Source organism: Pleurodeles waltl, chromosome 7 (assembly GCF_031143425.1).
Source record: "Pleurodeles waltl isolate 20211129_DDA chromosome 7, aPleWal1.hap1.20221129, whole genome shotgun sequence".
Classification (NCBI taxonomy): domain Eukaryota; kingdom Metazoa; phylum Chordata; class Amphibia; order Caudata; family Salamandridae; genus Pleurodeles; species Pleurodeles waltl.
In genome coordinates, this window is record NC_090446.1 from 524,444,290 (window position 1) to 524,464,157 (window position 19,868).

At 48.5% G+C, this 19,868-nt stretch overlaps 1 protein-coding gene across 1 annotated transcript in view; it reads left to right on the forward strand.

Moving 5' to 3' along the window:
* The window catches only part of LOC138246906 (serine protease 33-like), a 1,038,083-nt gene that overhangs the window by 702,306 nt on the left and 315,909 nt on the right, over window positions 1–19,868 (forward strand). The window contains exon 6 of the mRNA XM_069201652.1: window positions 13,883–14,040. Coding sequence (XP_069057753.1) covers window positions 13,883–14,040 — 158 coding nt within the window. The remainder of the gene's footprint in view (window positions 1–13,882; window positions 14,041–19,868) is intronic.

A 19,868-nucleotide genomic window follows, 5' to 3' on the forward strand; every position in this document is an offset into this window, starting at 1 on the left:
CGAGAAAACACTTTTGCACGACTCTCCACGGCGAGAGGGATCCGTCCACCAAAGGGGAAGTCTCTAGCCCTTTTCGTTCCTGCAGAAACCTCAGCTTCTTCTGTCCAGTAGAAGCTTCTTTGCACCCGCAGCTGGCATTTCCTGGGCATCTGCCCATCTCCGACTTGCTTGTGACTTTTGGACTTGGTCCCCTTGTTCCACAGGTACCCTAGATTGGAAATCCACAGTTGTTGCATTGCTGGTTTGTGTCTTTCCTGCATTATTCCTCTAACACGACTTCTTTGTCCTTAGGGGAACTTTAGTGCACTTTGCACTCACTTTTCAGGGTCTTGGGAGGGTTATTTTTCTAACTCTCACTATTTTCTAATAGTCCCAGCGACCCTCTACAAGGTCACATAGGTTTGGGGTCCATTCGTGGTTCGCATTCCACTTTTGGAGTATATGGTTTGTGTTGCCCCTATCCCTTTGTTTCCCCATTGCATCCTATTGTAACTATACATTGTTTGCACTGTTTTCTAAGACTATACTGCATATTTTTGCTATTGTGTATATATATCTTGTGTATATTTCCTATCCTCTCACTGAGGGTACACTCTAAGATACTTTGGCATATTGTCATAAAAAATAAAGTACCTTTATTTTTAGTATAACTGTGTATTGTGTTTTCTTATGATATTGTGCATATGACACTAAGTGGTACTGTAGTAGCTTCACACGTCTCCTAGTTCAGCCTAAGCTGCTCTGCTAAGCTACCATTATCTATCAGCCTAAGCTGCTAGACACCCTATACACTAATAAGGGATAACTGGGCCTGGTGCAAGGTGCAAGTACCCCTTGGTACTCACTACAAGCCAGTCCAGCCTCCTACACAAGGGTATTGCTCAAAGAAAAATCTGACGCCTGGGGGAAATTCTAAGGTAAGGAATCTGCAACTAGAAGTAAGGTAAGGAATCTGCAACTAGTTTATGTCTCTACCAGATATTTTGTTACAGAAGGTAAGTAACTTATACCTTTGTGCCCTGCCAACTGGCAGGTCTGTTCTGCGAGTGCCGTGCTCTGCTTACTCTCCCATCAGCCTACTTACCCTGCCATAAGGCATCCCAAGTTAAGTGGCCTTCCTCCGACGCACCGCCCTCCGGTGTGCCACCTTTACCAACCGACAGATCCCCTTTACCGCCTGTGTGGCTCACGTCCCCAGGCGGGTCTCCCCCTTTTGTCTTTTTGCTCTTTCATCTTCATATTCCTTTCAGCGCAGCACTCAGCTACCTCTTTGACTCACGACTGTGTAGCTCCATGTCCCGGCCGTCAGGCCTCCCCAGGATCACTGCTATGGCTGTTATGTTGCAGCGCCAGGGACCCTTCCTTTGGTCCCCCAGTGCCATATGCCTGACTAGAAGGAGGAGACATCCAATAGTATTTGCCCTCACCAAGCACATGGTGACCCTGATATTCAGCTTTCTTGCTGCCTCTCCCCAGCTAAGTTCAGCTGGCAAGCGGGCTGCTTATCGGAACTAGCCTTGATCTGTACTCCTCTCAGGTACTTCTACCATCCTATTTTTTCTCATACCTATGAATTTTATTCAGGACATTTCTCCCTGCCTAGGTGTACCACTACTAGATGGTTGTACCACCCCTGGTTATGTTTCCCGGGCCTAGTAAAGCGCTCAGCGCTCCAGGCCCTTATTTCAGGTGACATGGGCAAAATCTGTTATAATGCCTACCATTTCTCCTTATTACTCCTTTGCTTCTCCAGTCGCCCTATTCAGTGAGAGCTAGGAGGCATTTATCCCTGCAGTTGAGGTACACTTTTGATGGCCAGGTCACTTCTGTTAGTATGGTTAACCATTTGGGGAGTGTTACATACTGCAGCAGCTAAAACAGGTAATTTCCTGGTCCCCAGAGGCTGTTTTGTGCCGGCCCTTCATGCCCCCTTCGGGGGCGGCCTCTGCCAAAGTGAGTACAAAGGGGCCTGAGTATTGCAGTAGAAGAGAAGAAGATGCGAACAAGAAAACTTAGCACTGATATCCAAGAAACAGCTAATTCAGCCAAGGCAGGGAGGGAGGAAGTGTTCACATGGCAAATCAAATCCAAAATTATTAAATTCTTGACGAGGCTAAGGCGCTTCCTTCCGGCACAGCTGCTACGATTTGCAAAGCTTCCACCACAAGGACAGCAATCAGAATTCTCCTTTGGGACCCTTGGCACTGGTTCTCCAAGCCCTTCTTCTGGGTTAAGACCCCAGCACGAGAAACGGAAGAGAAGCTTGTTCTTGCTTTCTGCAACTTTCCTCCATACTTTTCACGTCTTGTCCTTTTGCCAATTCTCTGCCCACAATTAGGAGATCACTGTGGGATGTGGGGGAGACAGAGGCAGTCATTACAACATTGGTGGCAAAAGGTGCTTACCGCCGTGCAGAAGTCTGCCAACACACTGCTGCGGCCGCGGAATTCCGCCACAGCTATTATGACCCACATCTCGGAATCCGCCAAAAGTCAGACACCCACACAAGTCTGCCACACCAAAGGTCAGTGATAAACTGGCAAAAACAAAAGCGACACCGTCACGGCAACAGAAATACACCCACGCTATCACGACACACGAACCCACGCGGCGGTCTTTCAACCGCGGTATTCCATTGGCGGTACACACCGCCGCGCTCAAAATACACACACTTTTACAAAACACAGCCACATTGGACAATTCAAAATACACACACCTGATACACATACACACACCACTCCCACACACCCAATACAATATAAAACACACACCCACAACACCCACAAACCCCTACGACCAAAAATTCAGAAAGAAGGCCAGAGAGAGACAGCACCAGCAAGAACAACAGCATCCACAGGCAGACAACACCATCACCCACACAGCTTCCACGCACCTCACACAACACACCACTATATATCAGCACACTTATCACCACACACTCCACCCCACACATCACCTACACCACCCCATGGCACGCCAAAGACACCCCAGGTTCTCGGAGGGGGAGCTCAGAGTCATGGTGGAGGAAATCGTCCGGGTAGAGCCACAGCTATTCGGATCACAGGTGCAGCACACCTCAATTGCAAAGAAAATGGAGCTATGGCGAAGAATAGTGGACAGGGTCACCGCAGTGGGACAACACCCAAGAAATCGGGAGGACATCAGGAAGAGGTGGAACAACCCACGGGGGAAGGTGCGTTCCGTGGTCTCAAGACACCACCTGGCGGTTCAGAGGAATGGCGACGGACCCCCACCTCCTCCCCCACAACTAACAACATGGGAGGAGCTGGTCTTGACGATTCTGCATCCTGAGGGCCTCGCAGGAGTAGGTGGAGGAATGGACTCTGGTAAGTCAAATCTCAATTATTACATCCCCCACCCTACCTGCATGCTATCACATACCCCCACCCTCACCCTCACCCCCAGCACCCCAACTCCTCACATATGTCCCAACATCACAAACCACACATCCCAACACCAAGCCCTGCATGCAACAACAAAGCATGGACACCCATCACCAAAGCATGCCCACTGCACATACCCATACACCCCCCTAAACCATCATCACACAAGCTCCCACACAGGAATGCTAGCACTGGGGTACACGGTCACCCACCCATTGCACACCATTACACATACAGATTTAATAAACATCCTTTTATACCCCTGCAGGACCCCTACCCAACGTCACCGGACAGGAGGGTCCACACATGTCCACACCACCAACAGAAGAGGCCCACAGTGATGACAGCACCTCTGTCCAACTGGATCTAGATGACCAGCCCGGACCATCGGGGACCTCTGGACAGTCGGTTCCCCTCACACAGGCACAGGCCACCACAGACCTTCCCCCTCTGGAAACACCAGCACAGCACCCACCCAGCGGGCCCATACCTCCGTCCCCAGGACACGTCAATCAGCTGTGTGTCCACCACTACAGGGAACCCAGGATAACCCACCACCCCAACAACAACAGGGACCTGGGGGCAGTGGCAGTGGGCCCAGGAACACAGGGGAACTGGGAGGGCTGCTGTGCGACAGGGGGCAGACAGGCCAAGGGAACCCACTCTCCACGAGGCCCTCTCCTCCATCATGGGAGCCTACCACCACTCCCAGGAGACGATGGCAACGGTACTGGCCAAGTTTCAGGAGACCCAGCGCATGCAGGAGGAATAGTATATGGGCTTCAGGGAGGAACTCAGAACCATCAGCTCCACCCTGGGCACCATCGTAGGGGTGCTGAAGGAAGTACTCAACACCAGGAGGGACACTGTGGCACTACAAGGGGCCCCTGACACTAGCATGGACGATGAACTGCCCACCACCTCTGCCGGCGCTAGTAGACAGGACGCCACGCCACAGGACCACCACACCAGCGCCCCACCCCCTGCAGAGGGAGAACCACCCCGCAAATGGTCCCTGAGATCCAGGACAAAGACAGAGCACGATGAGAAATGAGACCACCCTGATTGTCATCCTACTGTCCCACTTTGTCACCCTGTCCATAATTAAACTGCCCCAGCTCCACTTCCTGTGCCCATATGGGCAATGCACCTGTGAGACTAATAGACTGGACTCTGCCATGGACATTCCTCCACCATCACCCCTCACCATTTAACAGCACCCACCAATATTGAGCATTTAAATAAACACACCTAAAGCACAAAATGATCTGGAATCTGTCTGTGATTTCGAAATAGTGTATTAGCAATTACAGTGACAAAATGTTTTTTAAATAGTAATGTCAACATACCTATGTCACACAGCTCTAGTCCATGAGGAATCTAAGCAGATGTCACACAGTGGACCCACATCTGTGAAATTGTAAGGGAAATTGACAACTCAGTGACCATACACTGGGTGAAAACGACAGACAGGAGAGAGGTAGTAGTGTCAAAGTACATGTAGTAGGCAGGTTTGTATTCCTACCTGTGTCTCACTGGAAATATTGCAGGATCACTGAGTCCCTGTTCTGCATGTCTTCTTCCTCTGCTTCCTCCTCATCACTGTCCACAGGCTCCATAGCTGCAACAACACCGCCATCTGGACCATCCTCCCGCAGAAAATGCACCTGGCGTCGCAAAGCCAAGTTGTGAAGCATACAGCAGGCCACGATGATCTGGCAATCCTTCTTTGGTGAGTAGAATAGGGAGCCACCTGTCATATGGAGGCACCTAAACCTGGCCTTCAGGAGGCCGAAGTTCCGCTCGATCACCCTCCTAGTTCGCCCATGGGCCTCATTGTAGCGTTCCTCTGCCCTTGTCCTCGGATTCCTCACTGGGGTCAGTAGCCATGACAGGTTGGGGTAACCAGAGTCACCTGCAAATGGTGCGGGGCAACTGTTAGACACACACTAACCTGGAGGGATAACCCCAGACCCAGACAACCATTCTCACTGACAAGCTTCCAGGTGCTCACCTAATAGCCACACACGGTGCCTCTGGAGTTGACCCATCACATAAGGGATGCTGCTATTCCGCAGGATGTAGGCGTCATGCACTGAGGCAGGGAACATGGCATTCACATGGGAGATGTACTGGTCTGCCAAACATACCATCTGTACATTCATAGAATGATAACTCTTCTGGTTTCTGTACACCTGTTCTCTCCTGTGGGGGGGGGGGGGACCAAAGCCACATGGGTCCCATCAATGGCACCTATGATGTTGGGGATATGTTCCAGGGCATAGAAATCAGCTTTCAGTGTAGGCAAATCCTTCACCTGAGGGAAAATTATGTAGCTCCGCATGTGTTTCAGAAAGGCAGACAACACTCTGGACAATACGTTGGAAAACATAGGCTGGGACATCTTTGATGCCATGGCCACAGTTGTTTGAAATGACCCACTTGCAAGGAAATGGAGCACTGACAGCACCTGCACTTGAGAGGGGATTCCTGTGGGATGGCGAATTGCTGACATCAGGTCTGGCTCCAACTGGGTACACAGTTCCTGGATTGTGGCACGGTCAAGCCTGTAGGTGATTATCAAATGTCTTTCCTCCATTGTTGACAGGTCCACCAACAGTCGGTACACCGGAGGATGCCGCCATCTCCTCACATGTCCCAGCGGACGGTGCCTATGAAGGACAACAGCGAGCACAGAGTCAAACAACTCAGAGGTACGTACCCACAGTTTACACAGAACACCAATCATACACAAAAGGTGGCCTGTATGTGTGTTGAGTCTAGGCCTAGGTATGTGTGACGCAGTTGAAAAAGAAGCCATGTGGGCCCCTGAAATGGCAGCTGCCGGACCTGTAAAGTGGGACAATGGGATGTGAGGTAACTGCGCTGGCGTTGTACACCATCGTTGTAGGCGGTCGAAGACCGCGGCGCAATGCTGCATTGGTTAACATTGCACACTTTGGGTCCCATGAGCCAATGACGATGTACGCCGGCAGTGACGGTACGCACTGCCGCGGACGTGACCGCCATTTTCTATCTGTTCAATCACTCGATAACTGATCTTCGACAGGAGAGGACCTACACTGCAAGTGCTGCTGTGACCTCTGTCTGGAAGAGACAATGGCTTGTGCGTCTGGGGAAAGGGCCCCTGCCTTCACATCGGAGGAGTTGGAGAAGCTCGTGGATGGGGTCCTCCCCCAGTACACGCTATTCTATGGTCCTCCAGACAAACAGGTAAGTACACAGGGAGCATGTTGTATGGGCTGTGCCTGTGTGGAGAGGGCTGGATGTAAGAAGGAAGGGGGCAGAGTGCTGGGTGCATGAAAGACGGTGAATGCATGTGCCACATGGCAAGGGTAGGGATGGGGGCCAATCACTTTGACGGTGCAGTTGGTAATGACTTCTCTTCTTCCCCTGTACATTTCATGTAGGTCAGCGCCCACCAGAAGAAAGATATTTGGCGTGCCATCGCCAAGGACGTCCAGACCCTGGGGGTCTACCACAGACGGAGCACCAACTGCCGTAAAAGATGGGAGGACATTCACCGCTGGAGCAAGAAGACTGCGGAGGCTCAGCTGGGGATGGCCTCCTAACGTGGGAGGGGTGCCCGTCGCACCATGACCCCACTGATGTTCAGGATCCTGGCGTTGGCCTACCCGGAGTCGGATGGGCTCTTGAGGGCATCACAGCAGACACAAGGGGGTGAGTACACTCTCATTCTACTGACTTTGCACGCAGTGGAGTTGTCTGGGTAGGGGAGGAGGGCTGTGAGTTTCCCTGGGCCAGGGCGAGTTCCGTAGGCAAGGCCCCTCCTTAAGGCAGACCATGTGGCACCCGAGCCCACCTCTGTAGAGTGCCAAGTACACCTAGTCATGCCCCTGTGTCATCTATGTGTGCAGATGTCGTCCATAGCCTTGTAGGCCATTTCCCAGGAATTGAACAGTGGAGCCCAAGAGCGCGGCGCAGTGCAGGGGGCTTCTGTGTCTGTCGTGTCCGCCAACAGTAGCGGTAATCCATGCACTCAACATGTCTTTCTTCGGTCGTCCCCCACCTTTTTGGGGTCTCCCTGTTCTTGTGTGCCTTAGCATCATCAGGCGGAGGAGCAGTGGCACCGGAGCACGAGGGAGCTGCATCCCACATGGCCCTGGAGGGCGACACTACAGAGTCTGAATTCACCAGTGGGACGGAGGGCGAGGGGAGCTCCACGGCCGGGACAGGAGCTGACACCAGCGACACGGACTCGTCCTCTGATGGGAGCTCCCTTGTGGTGGTGGCAACATCTGTGCCCCCCACATCTACAGGTACAGCCGCCACCCTCCCTACCAGCACCACCCTCCCAGCAGCCCCTCAGCCTTCACCCCGTGCCCACTCACCCAGGAGGGTGGGCATCACCTTCGCCCCAGGCACCTCAGGCCCTGCCCCAGTCACCCCTGCTGCCCTCAGTGAGGAGGCCATTGACCTCCTCAGGTCCCTCACTGTTGGGCAGTCTACCATTTTGAATGCCATCCAGGGTGTAGAAAGGCAGTTGCAACAAACAAATGCATTCCTGGAGGGCATTCATTCTGGTCAGGCGGCCCTTCACCGAGCTTTTCAAACTTTGGCCTCAGCACTGATGGCAGCCATTCTCCCCGTCTCTAGCCTCCCCCCTCCAACTTCCTCCACCCAGACCCAATCCCCTGTACCTCTGCCTATCCCAAGCACACCATCAGACCAGCCTGCACACACCTCAACACACAAGGGAAGCTCAGGCAAACATAAGCACCACACATCCCACAGGCACTCACGCAAGCAACACACACATGCAGACACACCAACATCCACTGCCTCCACTGTGTCCCCCTCCTCCTCGTCTCCCTCCTCCCTCCCAGTCTCGTCTACACTCACATCTGCATGCACTACCTCTACAGCCACTACGTCCCTCACCAGCACACCCACCAGCACACCCCGCTCACGTGCAGTCACCACCCCCACTACCATTCACACGTCCCCTGCGTCCTCTCCCAGTGTGTCTGTGACGCCCCCTCCAAAGATACACAAACGCAGACACACACCCACCCAACAGCCATCCACCTCACGACAGCCTCCAGCGCATGCACCTTCCCCCAAAGTCACCAAACGAACACCTCCTACTACCACCACCTCTTCCTCCACTCCCAAACACCCTCCAGCTACCCGTCCCAGTGTGTCCCAAAAACTTTTCCTGTCCACTCTTGACCTTTTTCCCACACCTCCCCCACCCCGTCCATTTCATAGGTCCCGAAGTAGCACCTCAGCCAAAACATCTCCGGCACCAGTGGTGCTTGTAGTCACCGGTATGTGGAGTGCACCGGCCACCAGGACAGTCAGTGTGGCACGGAGCCACAGCACAGACAGTTCCCCACCTGTGAAGCATCAGAAGTTGGCCACTGCCTGGCGGGAGAGGGGGAAGACTCCAGCCACCAAAGCCGCTCCCAGGGGTCCCGTTGGGAGTGTGGAGTCAGCTGTGACACCTTCCAAGGTGGGGAAGAAACCCGGCAAGTCTGGGAAGAGCTGCACGGCGGAAAAGACCGCCACCATCCCGCTGGCCAGGAGGCCACCACCAGCCCCAGCCCAGCTGCCAAGGAGGCCACCGCTAGCCCCAGCCCAGCTACCCAGGAGGCCACCCCCAGCCCCAGCCCAGCTGCCCAGGAGGCCACCGCCAGCCCCAGCCCAGCTGCCCAAGAGGCCACCGCCAGCCCCAGCCCAGCTGCCCAGGAGGGCACCCCCAGCCCCAGCCCAGCTGCCCAGGAGGGCACCGCCAGCCCCAGCCCAGCTGCCCAGGAGGGCACCGCCAGCCCCAGCCCAGCTGCCCAAGAGGCCACCGCCAGCCCCAGCCCAGCTGCCCAGGAGGCCACCGCCAGCCCTGGCCCAGCTGCCCAGGAGGCCACCGCCAGCGCCGGCCCAGCTGCCCAGGAGGCCACCGCCAGCCCCAGCCCAGCTGCCCAGGAGGCCACCGCCAGCAAAAGCCCCGCTGGGCCGTGAAGGACCGCCAGCAAAAGCCCCGCTAGGCCATGAAGGACCGCCAGCACAAGCCCCGCTGGGCCATGAAGGACTGCCAGCACAAGCCCCGCTGGACCATGAAGGACCGCCAGCAAAAGCCTTGCTGGGCCATGAAGGACCGCCAGCAAAAGCCCCGCTGGGCGATGAAGGACCAACAGCAAAAGCCCCGCTGGGCCATGAAGGACCGCCAGCACAAGCCCCGCTGGGCCATGAAGGACCGCCAGCACAAGCCCCGCTGGGCCATGAAGGACCGCCAACTCAAGCACCGCTGAACAGGGCACCGCCAACTCAAGCACCGCTAGCCCATGAGCAGCAGGGGCACTGACGCAACTGGGTCCGTCACGGGGTGAGTGATGCACTCTGGGCACCAGTCCCCCTCCAGAACCAGTGGAGACATCCATCCACTACCTCTGTCCTTCACAGGATGAAGCACTTTGGGCACCAGTCCCCCTCCAGAACCAGTATAGACATCCATCCACTACCTCTGTCCTTCACAGCATAAAGCACTCTGGGCACCAGTCCCCCTCCAGAACCAGTGGAGACATCCATCCACTACCTCTGTCCTTCACAGGATGAAGCACTCTGGGCACCATGCACCCTCCAGAACCAGTGGAGACATCCATCCACTACCTCTGTCCTTCACAGGATGAAGCACTCTGGGCACCATGCCCCCTCCAGAACCAGTGGAGAGATCCATCCACTACCTCTGTCCTTCACAGGATGAAGCACTCTGGGCACCATGCCCCCTCCAGAACCAGTGGAGACACCCATCCACTACCTCTGTCCTACACAGGATAAAGCACTCTGGGCACCATGCCCCCTCCCGAACCAGTGGAGACATCCATCCACTACCTCTAATCCTTCACAGGATGAAGCACTCTGGGCACCATGCCCCCTCCAGAACCAGTGGAGACTGTTATCCACTTGAGAGACTGTGGCTTTGCACTCCCCAGGATTGAACAGTGGGCAAACCACCCACTGTAGAGACTTGAAAGACTGTGGCTTTGCACTCCCCAGGATTGAACAGTGGGCAAGCCACCCACTGTAGAGACTTGAGAGACTGTGGCTTTGCACTCCCCAGGATTGAAAGGTGGGCAAACCACCCACTGTAGAGACTTGAAAGACTGTGGCTTTGCACTCCCCAGGATTGAACAGTGGGCAAGCCACCCACTGTAGAGACTTGAGAGACTGTGGCTTTGCACTCCCCAGGATTGCACAGTGGGCAACCAACCCACTGTAGAGACTTGAGAGACTGTGGCTTTGCACGCCCCAGGATGGAATAGTGGGCATGTGGCCCCCTCGTGGATTTGGCGTCGTGCACTCAAGCGGCTGAGGTGCCCCCCCCTTTCCCTCCCCCTGAGGTGCCTGTTTTCTTGGTATCTGATGCCCCTGCAGTGTTCTCTCCGTCATGGTCGGGGATCTTGTGTGGGCCTCGCCCATACCGTGTAGTCCCAGTGTTCCACGGACTTTCTTTGTGCAGTACCTGGACTACTATGCCTGGTATTTATTTTGTACATGGTGTATATATATATATATATGTTTCTGCCTACTTGTTTGTAATATATTCCGATGGTTACACTCATTTTCTTTGGTCTTTGCATTCTTCCGGGGGGGTTGGGGAGTGTAACTTTGATGTATTGATATGCATTAGTGTGTGTGTTGTAGTGGGTGAGGGTGGGGGTGTTGCGTGTGTGTGTCCCTGTTTTTTGCCTCCCCCCTCCCCTGTGTCGTAGGTGTAGTACTTACCGTGGTCTTCGCCGCCGGCGTTCGTGCTCCTGGTAGAGGAGCAGGGAGACTATTGCAGGTAGAATTTGGAGTACCGGTTCCATGGTGTCCTCGTTACTCGTGGAATGTGTAGAGGTGAGTGTTTTCCCTTCGAAATTCCTGTTTCCGCCGTGTTTTTATCCGCGGTGAATCCGCCCCGGAAAAGGTGGCGGATTGGCCTGTCAATGTGGGTGGTACATTGTCTCCCGCCTGTCTGTTGGCGGTGACCACCGCGCTGTTTGTTTGTAGCGCCGTGGTGGTCTGAGTGTTAAAGTGGCTGTCTTTGTTGGCGGTTTCCGCCACGGTCGTAATTGCAATTTTTTTACCACCGGCCTGTTGGCAGTCTTACCACCGCTTTAACACCGTCCGCCAGGGTTGTAATGACCACCAGAGTGTCTACAATGTGATGTACATAAAGCGTCAATGAGTGTGTAACACCAGTTCTGCTACCACAGGCATTTTGGAGAATATGGTGACCACCTGGTATGGAGGCAGATTCAGGACATGACTCTAAAAAATTCAGGACAAAGGGTCAAAATTCAGGACAAAAATTCAAGATGAAAGAAGGAGCGGCCATACCCCACTAGTTTATCAATGCATTTATTTACTGTTTTAATATCACACTACTTAATCACTCTGCTGTGCAAGAGATTGCCTTTAGATGTGCTTCATTCACATGGCGCATTATGTCCTTGTTTAACAGTAAATTGATGGCGGTGTTAAAGGCACCACTCCTACCCAAATATACCTGATCTTTCTTGGAGAGAAAGCAGCATTTTGATTATGTTACTAAACATTTCAGTACACATGGCTTGAGAAGCATTACGGTAAGTGACTTTTTCACCTTCTGCCAGTTTAGGCAGGTTGAACAAACATCTGGCTCACCTGAACCTCCACTAGACATCAAACCTAAAATAAAATAATGAGGCAGAGCAGATGGTGTGGTTGACAGTCTTACACCAAATGTCAGGATGTGAGGTACCCTCAACTTGTCTGCAGTCTCACAGCAGCAAGGAGGCCTGACTGCTGCAAGTGTGTGTGAGGGTGTGGGAAAAAAGTGCTACCATGTGGACCTAATGTACCCAGGTAGCTAAGGGTACCTTATAGGAACCAACACCTCTTTGTGTTTATTTATTAACATAAGGTGACATATTTCCAGTGTGCGACTACAAGGGCACCCCCGCCCCCTCTGAGAGGCTGAGTGGTAACCCAAAATGGGTAAGTGTTATTACTCTTTTGATTTCTAGTGGGTTCCATTTATGTGTGTGGCTTCTACCACCACGGTTGCTGTGGTACTGCACAGTATTCACTGAATTACTATGGATGTTTTTTGCAGTTTTCACGGTATGTTGCTCAATTTTGTGCACTCACGAGAATAAAATAAAACATGAAGTTGTACTACTATGCAAGTGGTGCATGCAGTGTTTGGCACAAAGAACAGCTAGACCCACGGGCCACAGATTGTGACCCAAAGTTACATCTTTCTCCTTCTCTAAGCAGCTTCCAGTAGATAAGACGAGTACAAAAGACAGCACACATTTGGTATGTTGTGTTTGTTTTCTGTGTCTTTTTCTGGTATCATGACCATGCTCTGACCAGGAGAAGGCAAGTTATAATATTCTATGCATGCATTTGATTAGCACTGCATGTTTAGTGTGTTCACTGTGTATGAATCTACGTTGACATTCGGACCACTACATGATATACGTCCTGATGAAAGCCCGGGACCTAGCAAGTCAGTCATAGCAGCTGAAACATGTCGACAGCTTAAGTGAGGGTCTTAGGACCATAGGGTCCTAGTGATCCCCTGCATATGTTTTTAATCTATAACCACATTGACTGTGAATAAAGGGATACCTTAAGTCAAAGTGAGGTATTTTTATCTTCAGTCCCCCCGTAGTATATATTTAAGTGCTTCCTGAAATAGGGTTGAGCCCACCCTGACTTTTAGGGGATAGGGTGGACCTGATGATGAAGCATGCCACTACTAGAGTGGGATAGGGTCATACATAAAGAAAATAATTATTTCCTTTATTGGTCAACCTCTGGTTTGTTTGCATAGAGAAGGATTTTGAGACCTCTCTTTGGTGAGTAACACTTTATTTTTGTGCAGTATTGACATAAGGGAGAATGTACTCCTCTGACCCCCCCCCCCCCCACACTTTTCTTCCTTTCCCACCTTAGTGGCTGAACCTTTCTCAGCCTCTATCCACTTTTTGTGACAGTAAGATCCCCTGTAATCTACTTTTAAAAATAGCTGTGCATCCGTGGAGGGGAGTGTCTTTAAGAGGATACCTCAGACATTGGTGTCAGTGTCTCATATAAAAAACATACATCAGGAGATTAACGTAATGGGCAACCAGGCTGACACACTCACCAGCGATCCATTTTAAAATAACATCTCAGACTTCAACATCCTCTAAAAGTGGAAATGAGCCCAACAAAGAAAGAGCAATCTGTGAGGCTTGCTCTCGAAGGATTATACTGATCCACAACACCCGAGTTTTGTGAGGTTGGAAAAGCCCAAGCTCTGTTGTCTTTTATCTGAATTTGGCCTATGTAAATAATGTGCATTTAATTTAGTGAATTAGGGCCCAGGAAAGGTGCGTGGAGGGAGGATAATCTGACTACTTTGTTTGTGCCACAACATTTTAATAATGATTCTCTCTGTTCCTTTGTCTGTCCTTTCCTACCAGCGAGACCTCACTATCATTGGACCTTGCAGAGCGTGGAGCTACAATTGATTGGAAGAAAGAGGTGCAATTGTCTTTTTGGCCTATCAAGCTCTGCAGAGGAGGGTCAGAAGACAATTCTATGTGGAGGTGACTACAAAGGAGGAAATGGAGTGTGTCAGGTACATCTGAGCAATGGAGCACAAGAATGAATGAAAATTATGACAAATTTGTGTGCACTTATGAAGTTTGATGGTTGTTGGATTATTTAGTTGAATAATTAATTAATGATGCTGTATGTGTTACTAATATTTCTACTCAAACATTGGTGGATGATGTATCAGTGTATGTATTTGGTATTTCTGTAGCACAAACCTAACTAAAAGGCAGGGAAGCACTGTACATGGTTAAAATCAAGCACAAAATCAACAAGTAAGAGGAGAGCCTTCTGTCTTGTTTTTTTTTCTTTTCCTTTTTACACTTCTTAGTCTGCAGTCTGATGGTGTCCCGAGATGATGAGCTTGCTGGCAAGATAAGGAAAGGTGCTGGTTGTGATAGGTTTTTAAGTGGTGCAACTGGCTTTGAAGATGATGTGGGTCAGCAAGGGATGCCGGTGGAGTCCTATCAGGAAGGGTGTGATATGATGAATGATGAGTCATGCTGCAGTGAGTGAGATGCCCCTAGGGTGTGCCAGTGTGGGCTCTGGGAGACTGTGGAAAAGGGCATTACAACTATCCAGATGCAAGAGTACATGGTCTTGAACTGCAGTTCTAAAGTCACTTTCTAGAAGGAGCAGTTTGACATTCTTCAGAAGAGAGTGCTTGTACGAGGTAATTTCTGTTTTTTGTGTGTGATCTGTGAGGGTCAGGTTGGTGTCTGGGGTGAATCCAAATGACATGGCATTCAGTGAAAGGTGGGGTTCTAAACTGTCAAGGTTCATGTCTTTGAGCCAGGTTTGTAGTAAATCTTATTTAACAGGCATTCTGTTTTCTCATTTTAAATCATGTGCCCAGATTAAAAAATTAGGGCTACCAGGCAAGTATTTTTAAAGAGTAACCCTACACCCACTCACTCCCCTATTCATTTTCCAAAAAATGTATTCTTTGTGTTGGAACAGGAAGGAACTCTATTCTGAAGCATGCCACCAAAGGGGAGCCCTGGTAGGCGAGAGTTCTTTAAAGCAAAAAAAAATATTTTCTCCTTAGGTCAAAGGGAAGGTTCTTAGATTGATCCCATGGAACTGGGCTTTATAGTTTGTGTAAAGTTCAATATCAGAGGAGCGTTAGCCCATGTTCTACAGCACTACTTCACATCCCTTAATTTGTTTATGGAGGCAAGCAGTGTTTGAGGCACTGGGACCCAGATTTACAAACACTTTGCGTTTGATTCTTACTACATTATTACTACAAACCTGATGTAAAGTATAGTGGTGGTATTTGCAATCCAACACAAATTGCAATTTACATTGGATTGTAGCCAAAAGTAATGGAAAGGCTGCACTGTGTGCTGTCTTGCTTTACTTTGTGCCAAGGTGGTGTTCCAAGGGTGGCACATGGGCCTTACCATGCAACCACCTATGGGTTGGGATGCAAATCCCTATCTACAAAGAATTGTAGACAGGAATTTCTGCCAAAATCCTGCTCCTCCATGAGGCAGGCATAATGAGGAGAGTATCCTTGTTTTCCTCTTTGCACACGTGCTACATTTAACAGCACACATCTAATGTTGCCTTAAAGGACAGTTTTTTGTAATGGAAGGGACATGTTCCTGTACAAAAACTCTGCATACCATAACACAGACACCTTTGCACTATAGCACAAGGGTGTCTACATTGGCTCATGACGGCCAATAATGTGCCAGCGCAGGAAGATGGCTGAACAGCCTCACATCTAGTAGATATGGTGATGTTCTGCTTTCTGCCATTGATGCAGCACAGCAATTATACTTGATGTGCTGTGTTGCATGATTTTTTGTGTAAATCTGGACCTGGATTTCTGAATCAGATAAGGCTTTCAAGTATAGGTGTGTATCATCAGCATATTGGTAAATTTTAATGCTGTTATTTGTGGGTGGAGCACTAAGTGGCCCCATGTAAAGGTTGAAGATAACAGGAAACAGTATGGAGTCCGGGGGGACTCCACATATGATAAGGATCTTTTGTGATGTGGTGTTGCCTTATGAACAAACCTTTGCTGGTCAGAAAGCAGGAGGAAAACTCATGAAGGACATGATGGTAAGAACCAAGTCTGAATCTCTGAAAAAGCCTCCGCATTTGACATTAACAGCGTGGATTACTGTTGAGGCATTTAATCTATGTATCTAATCCAGATTACTTTCCTGATAAACAGAATGGATTTGTTATGTTTTTAAAAGGTATGTGGACACTATGAAATTGTTTAACCCCCCCCCCAGAGAGGCAGAAATAGCTACTAATTATTGAAGACTGGTAATTCTGTTGAAGTAGGATGAATGTATTAATGGTAATCATAAATGTTTTGTACTCATGCAAAATGGGAGTGTTTATTATCCTATTAAATATGAGATCTCAAAATAAGAAGACATCTAAAAATACACAGACAGGTTCCTTGCCTGTGGATATTGTGCCTTAATCATTAAAACTCTAGCTGAATAGAAAAAAATTGAGAATATATTATAAACTAGGGGAGCAATTTGTTCCCTAGAAAAAAAGAAAACATTTAATTCAGGCAACATATTTAAAGCATTTATCTAGAACAAGCCACTACTATACATCACTGTGAAATCTACGTGTGGGAATGGATGGCTGTAGAAAGATTTGTTTTACACTAGTACAATAATGTGCCTTCAGACCCCCCACCCTTGGTTTTATGACATTATTCTGTCAGCTTCAAAGTCCTACATAAATGTGAGATTTAAAATTGTCTGGACCTTAATGTTGTGACAGAATAAAGACGGAAAGACTCCAGTACTAATTAGCAGCTTGAAGAACTTCTAGTAGACATCTTGTACTTAGAGTCCCTGCATTAAATAATGTCAACTCAACTTCATAACGTTGAGCATTTCACAAAGTCACAATTAGAAGATAATATTATGAAATAAGAATAGAGAGTTATTTTACTAGGATTTTCAAAAACCCATATTGAGTTTCCCAGGATAACACAACTAAAACGTTACCTCATTGCTCACTGAACCTCCACAAAACACAAAAGTTTCCCTTTTTGACTCAAATGTTTTCTAGAATTACACATTGGTGATGGTGTTTACATGATCTGCCTCAGGAGTTCTAAAACTTTTATCGGTTTGTGACATCTACTCAGGGGGTCTGTGACTATTTTGAAGATTAAACATTAAGATTAATAAACTATATATAAAAAGAGAAGCAAAACTGAAAAACTTTAAACAGCCTGTAAATGAGAAAGAATTTGAAATTGGAAACTAAAGACTAAGTTAGCATTCTTAGCTTGAATTGTTAGGGTAGTGCAAGTACAGCAAACAGAATATTATATAATGTATGGATGGCCTCAATTGAAGTACCAATAAAAAGACCACATGCATTAGGAGATAAAAAGACGAAGTGATATGTTGGAGTTTATCATATCCCTGCATCTTTAAGAATTAAAAAACAAATTTAAAAAAAAGCTCCAACCTTCCCATTAAAATTAAAAAATGTCAATATTTGTGAATTAAATACATATTTCAATGTTTGTTTAATGTATATTTGTTTCCTTATTTTTGTATATTGTTTTGAGATTCAAATGTTAGATATTGCTTGAACTGGTGGCCCCTGGCTTTGACTCAGAGGGGACCCACAAATTCCATTAATGAGTCAGTGGTGGTCCACAGAAGTGAAAAGGTTAAGAACTGCTGATGTACCTTGTATGCAGCTGCTTAACAGTAAGTGAATGGTGGTTTGTTACTATGAGAGAATTAGCATTTGAAAAGGATATGTAATCTAAATAAAAAAATCCATATGTTTTAATAACCTCAAGCATGACAAAATGCATTGTCTCATTGGAAAAAAAAGTGCCAATGTTGGAATGCAGGTTGAATCTGTTGTGAGTGATACTAATATACAATTGAACACTGTGGACGGGGATAGGAAAATGGGGAACCGTAAGAGAGAGAGCAATGGCATTGATTATAGAGGTTTGAAGGTTTGAACCACTGGGAACTAGTGATTAACTGGTAACTTTAGGCTTTTGTATGGGAATCCGTTACTCCTCGAGCAACATACATTCAATATGTTGGTGTTCAAAGTTCTACTGTTATAGTAAGCACACAATCATTTTGCTTACCGGTCCTCTCTCCAAGGAAGCACTTACGATCTCTAAGGAAGACCAAGAAACAATTCTTATATTCAGGTAGGAAGCCAGGAAAAGAAGGGTTTGGGACTTGCACAGAAAGAGACTGGTGTAGCAGCAACCTAGTACCCTTGAGCACACCAAGGGCTAAAGGTAAGGACCGAAAGGGAATGCATGAGGAAAAACAGAACAAATGTGAGGGAACACAAAGGTCAGGTGACATACCTATAGCGATAGAAAGCAATAGATAGCAAGTGAAAAATTAACAAATGGTCATTGCACAACCTTGTACCTATAACCCCAAGTTGCCTCGGAAGGAGATTGAGAAAATCACGTATTCTGAAACACTAGTGCACTAACTTAATGGGCTAATCGCCATGCCTTAGTATACCATGACCTCCAAGACCTCAACCTGATTTTCACAGTCAACAACACAAGCTCAGACATCTTTTCCAACAGAGCCTCCTCTTCCTCCACCACTCTGAGTGGATAATTAGTAGCTTGAGCACTTAATAAAACCCTAAAGTAAATAATTAAAAAACTAGAAACAATCATGGGGAGGTGCACGAAAACCTAAGGGTGACTCCAAATAAAATCTCTGTAAATTACAGTAGGCTTCATGCCCTCTGCTTATGCCCTACTGCTGCAAAGATGCGGAGCTCCAAGTGGCGGTGCACCCAAGAGACAGTCTGAGGGCTGCTGGGGGTAAAACCTAAACATTGGACACTGGTGAGCTGATGCAGGATATGGTGACTCAAATAAACAGAGAATCAGGAACCTCATAGACCAATGAGTAGTGAGACCTCCTGTGCTGACCCCTTTGGGTTGAACGGTACAGTGCCTCTGTGGGACTGTGCCGTTCAGCACTGGTGGTAGTTGGCAGCTTCCCAGCTTCAGTTTTTATTTTGTGCCAGTGTTTGCCAGAGCTCAGCACCTACACTTATTGACAAACACCAGCACTTTATTTGTTATATATATATCTATATTGCCTTTTGAAGGAGACTGACTCTCAATGTAGTGTACAAGGCTAAGCACACTGTGCAGGGAGTCCAGGCAACCACACGTTGGTTACAAGAGTAAAAACTAGATCACCTAATGTTCTAATTTTTAAGGTAGCTTGGTCGAGCAATTAGGCCAATCTTGGAGAAGTGTACTCACAGCATCAATCTTGCAACTCACACACTCAAAGGAATAACTCGAGACCAATTTATAAAAAGAGTTCAGATTTTTATATCATTTTTAAAACCAAGATCATCAAAATTGGCTAAGTGCTTTTTGAGATATGAATTTTTAAAGTTTAATAAAAATAGTCTTTGGTTCGTAATTACACACCATGGGAATCAATGGTGGATGACCTTTAAAAATACATATAAAATTACCCAGTGGGTTTACCAAGTTCTTCTTTTGCAGGTTGGTCGGTCATCAGTGGGCACACTGTGCTAGCTGGAGAAGTTTGGGCAGCTCCTGGTTCTGGTGGGAGCATCGGGAAAAGGTCCCTAGTATTGGTGAAGTTCCGACGCAGCCTGAGAAACTGGCTGAATGGAATGCCTCTCTTCTGGCACCGTGACGGTAGCTGTCAAAGTGGAGAAGCATATTCCTAGCTGTCAGTTTGGTGTATAAGGACACCATGAGACACTGGTCCTGATGTTTGATCACTATATGTAAAAATTCCAATTGAGTGTGACTCATTTTACTCATGAACGTAAAGTTCTGATCACATAGAAATGTTG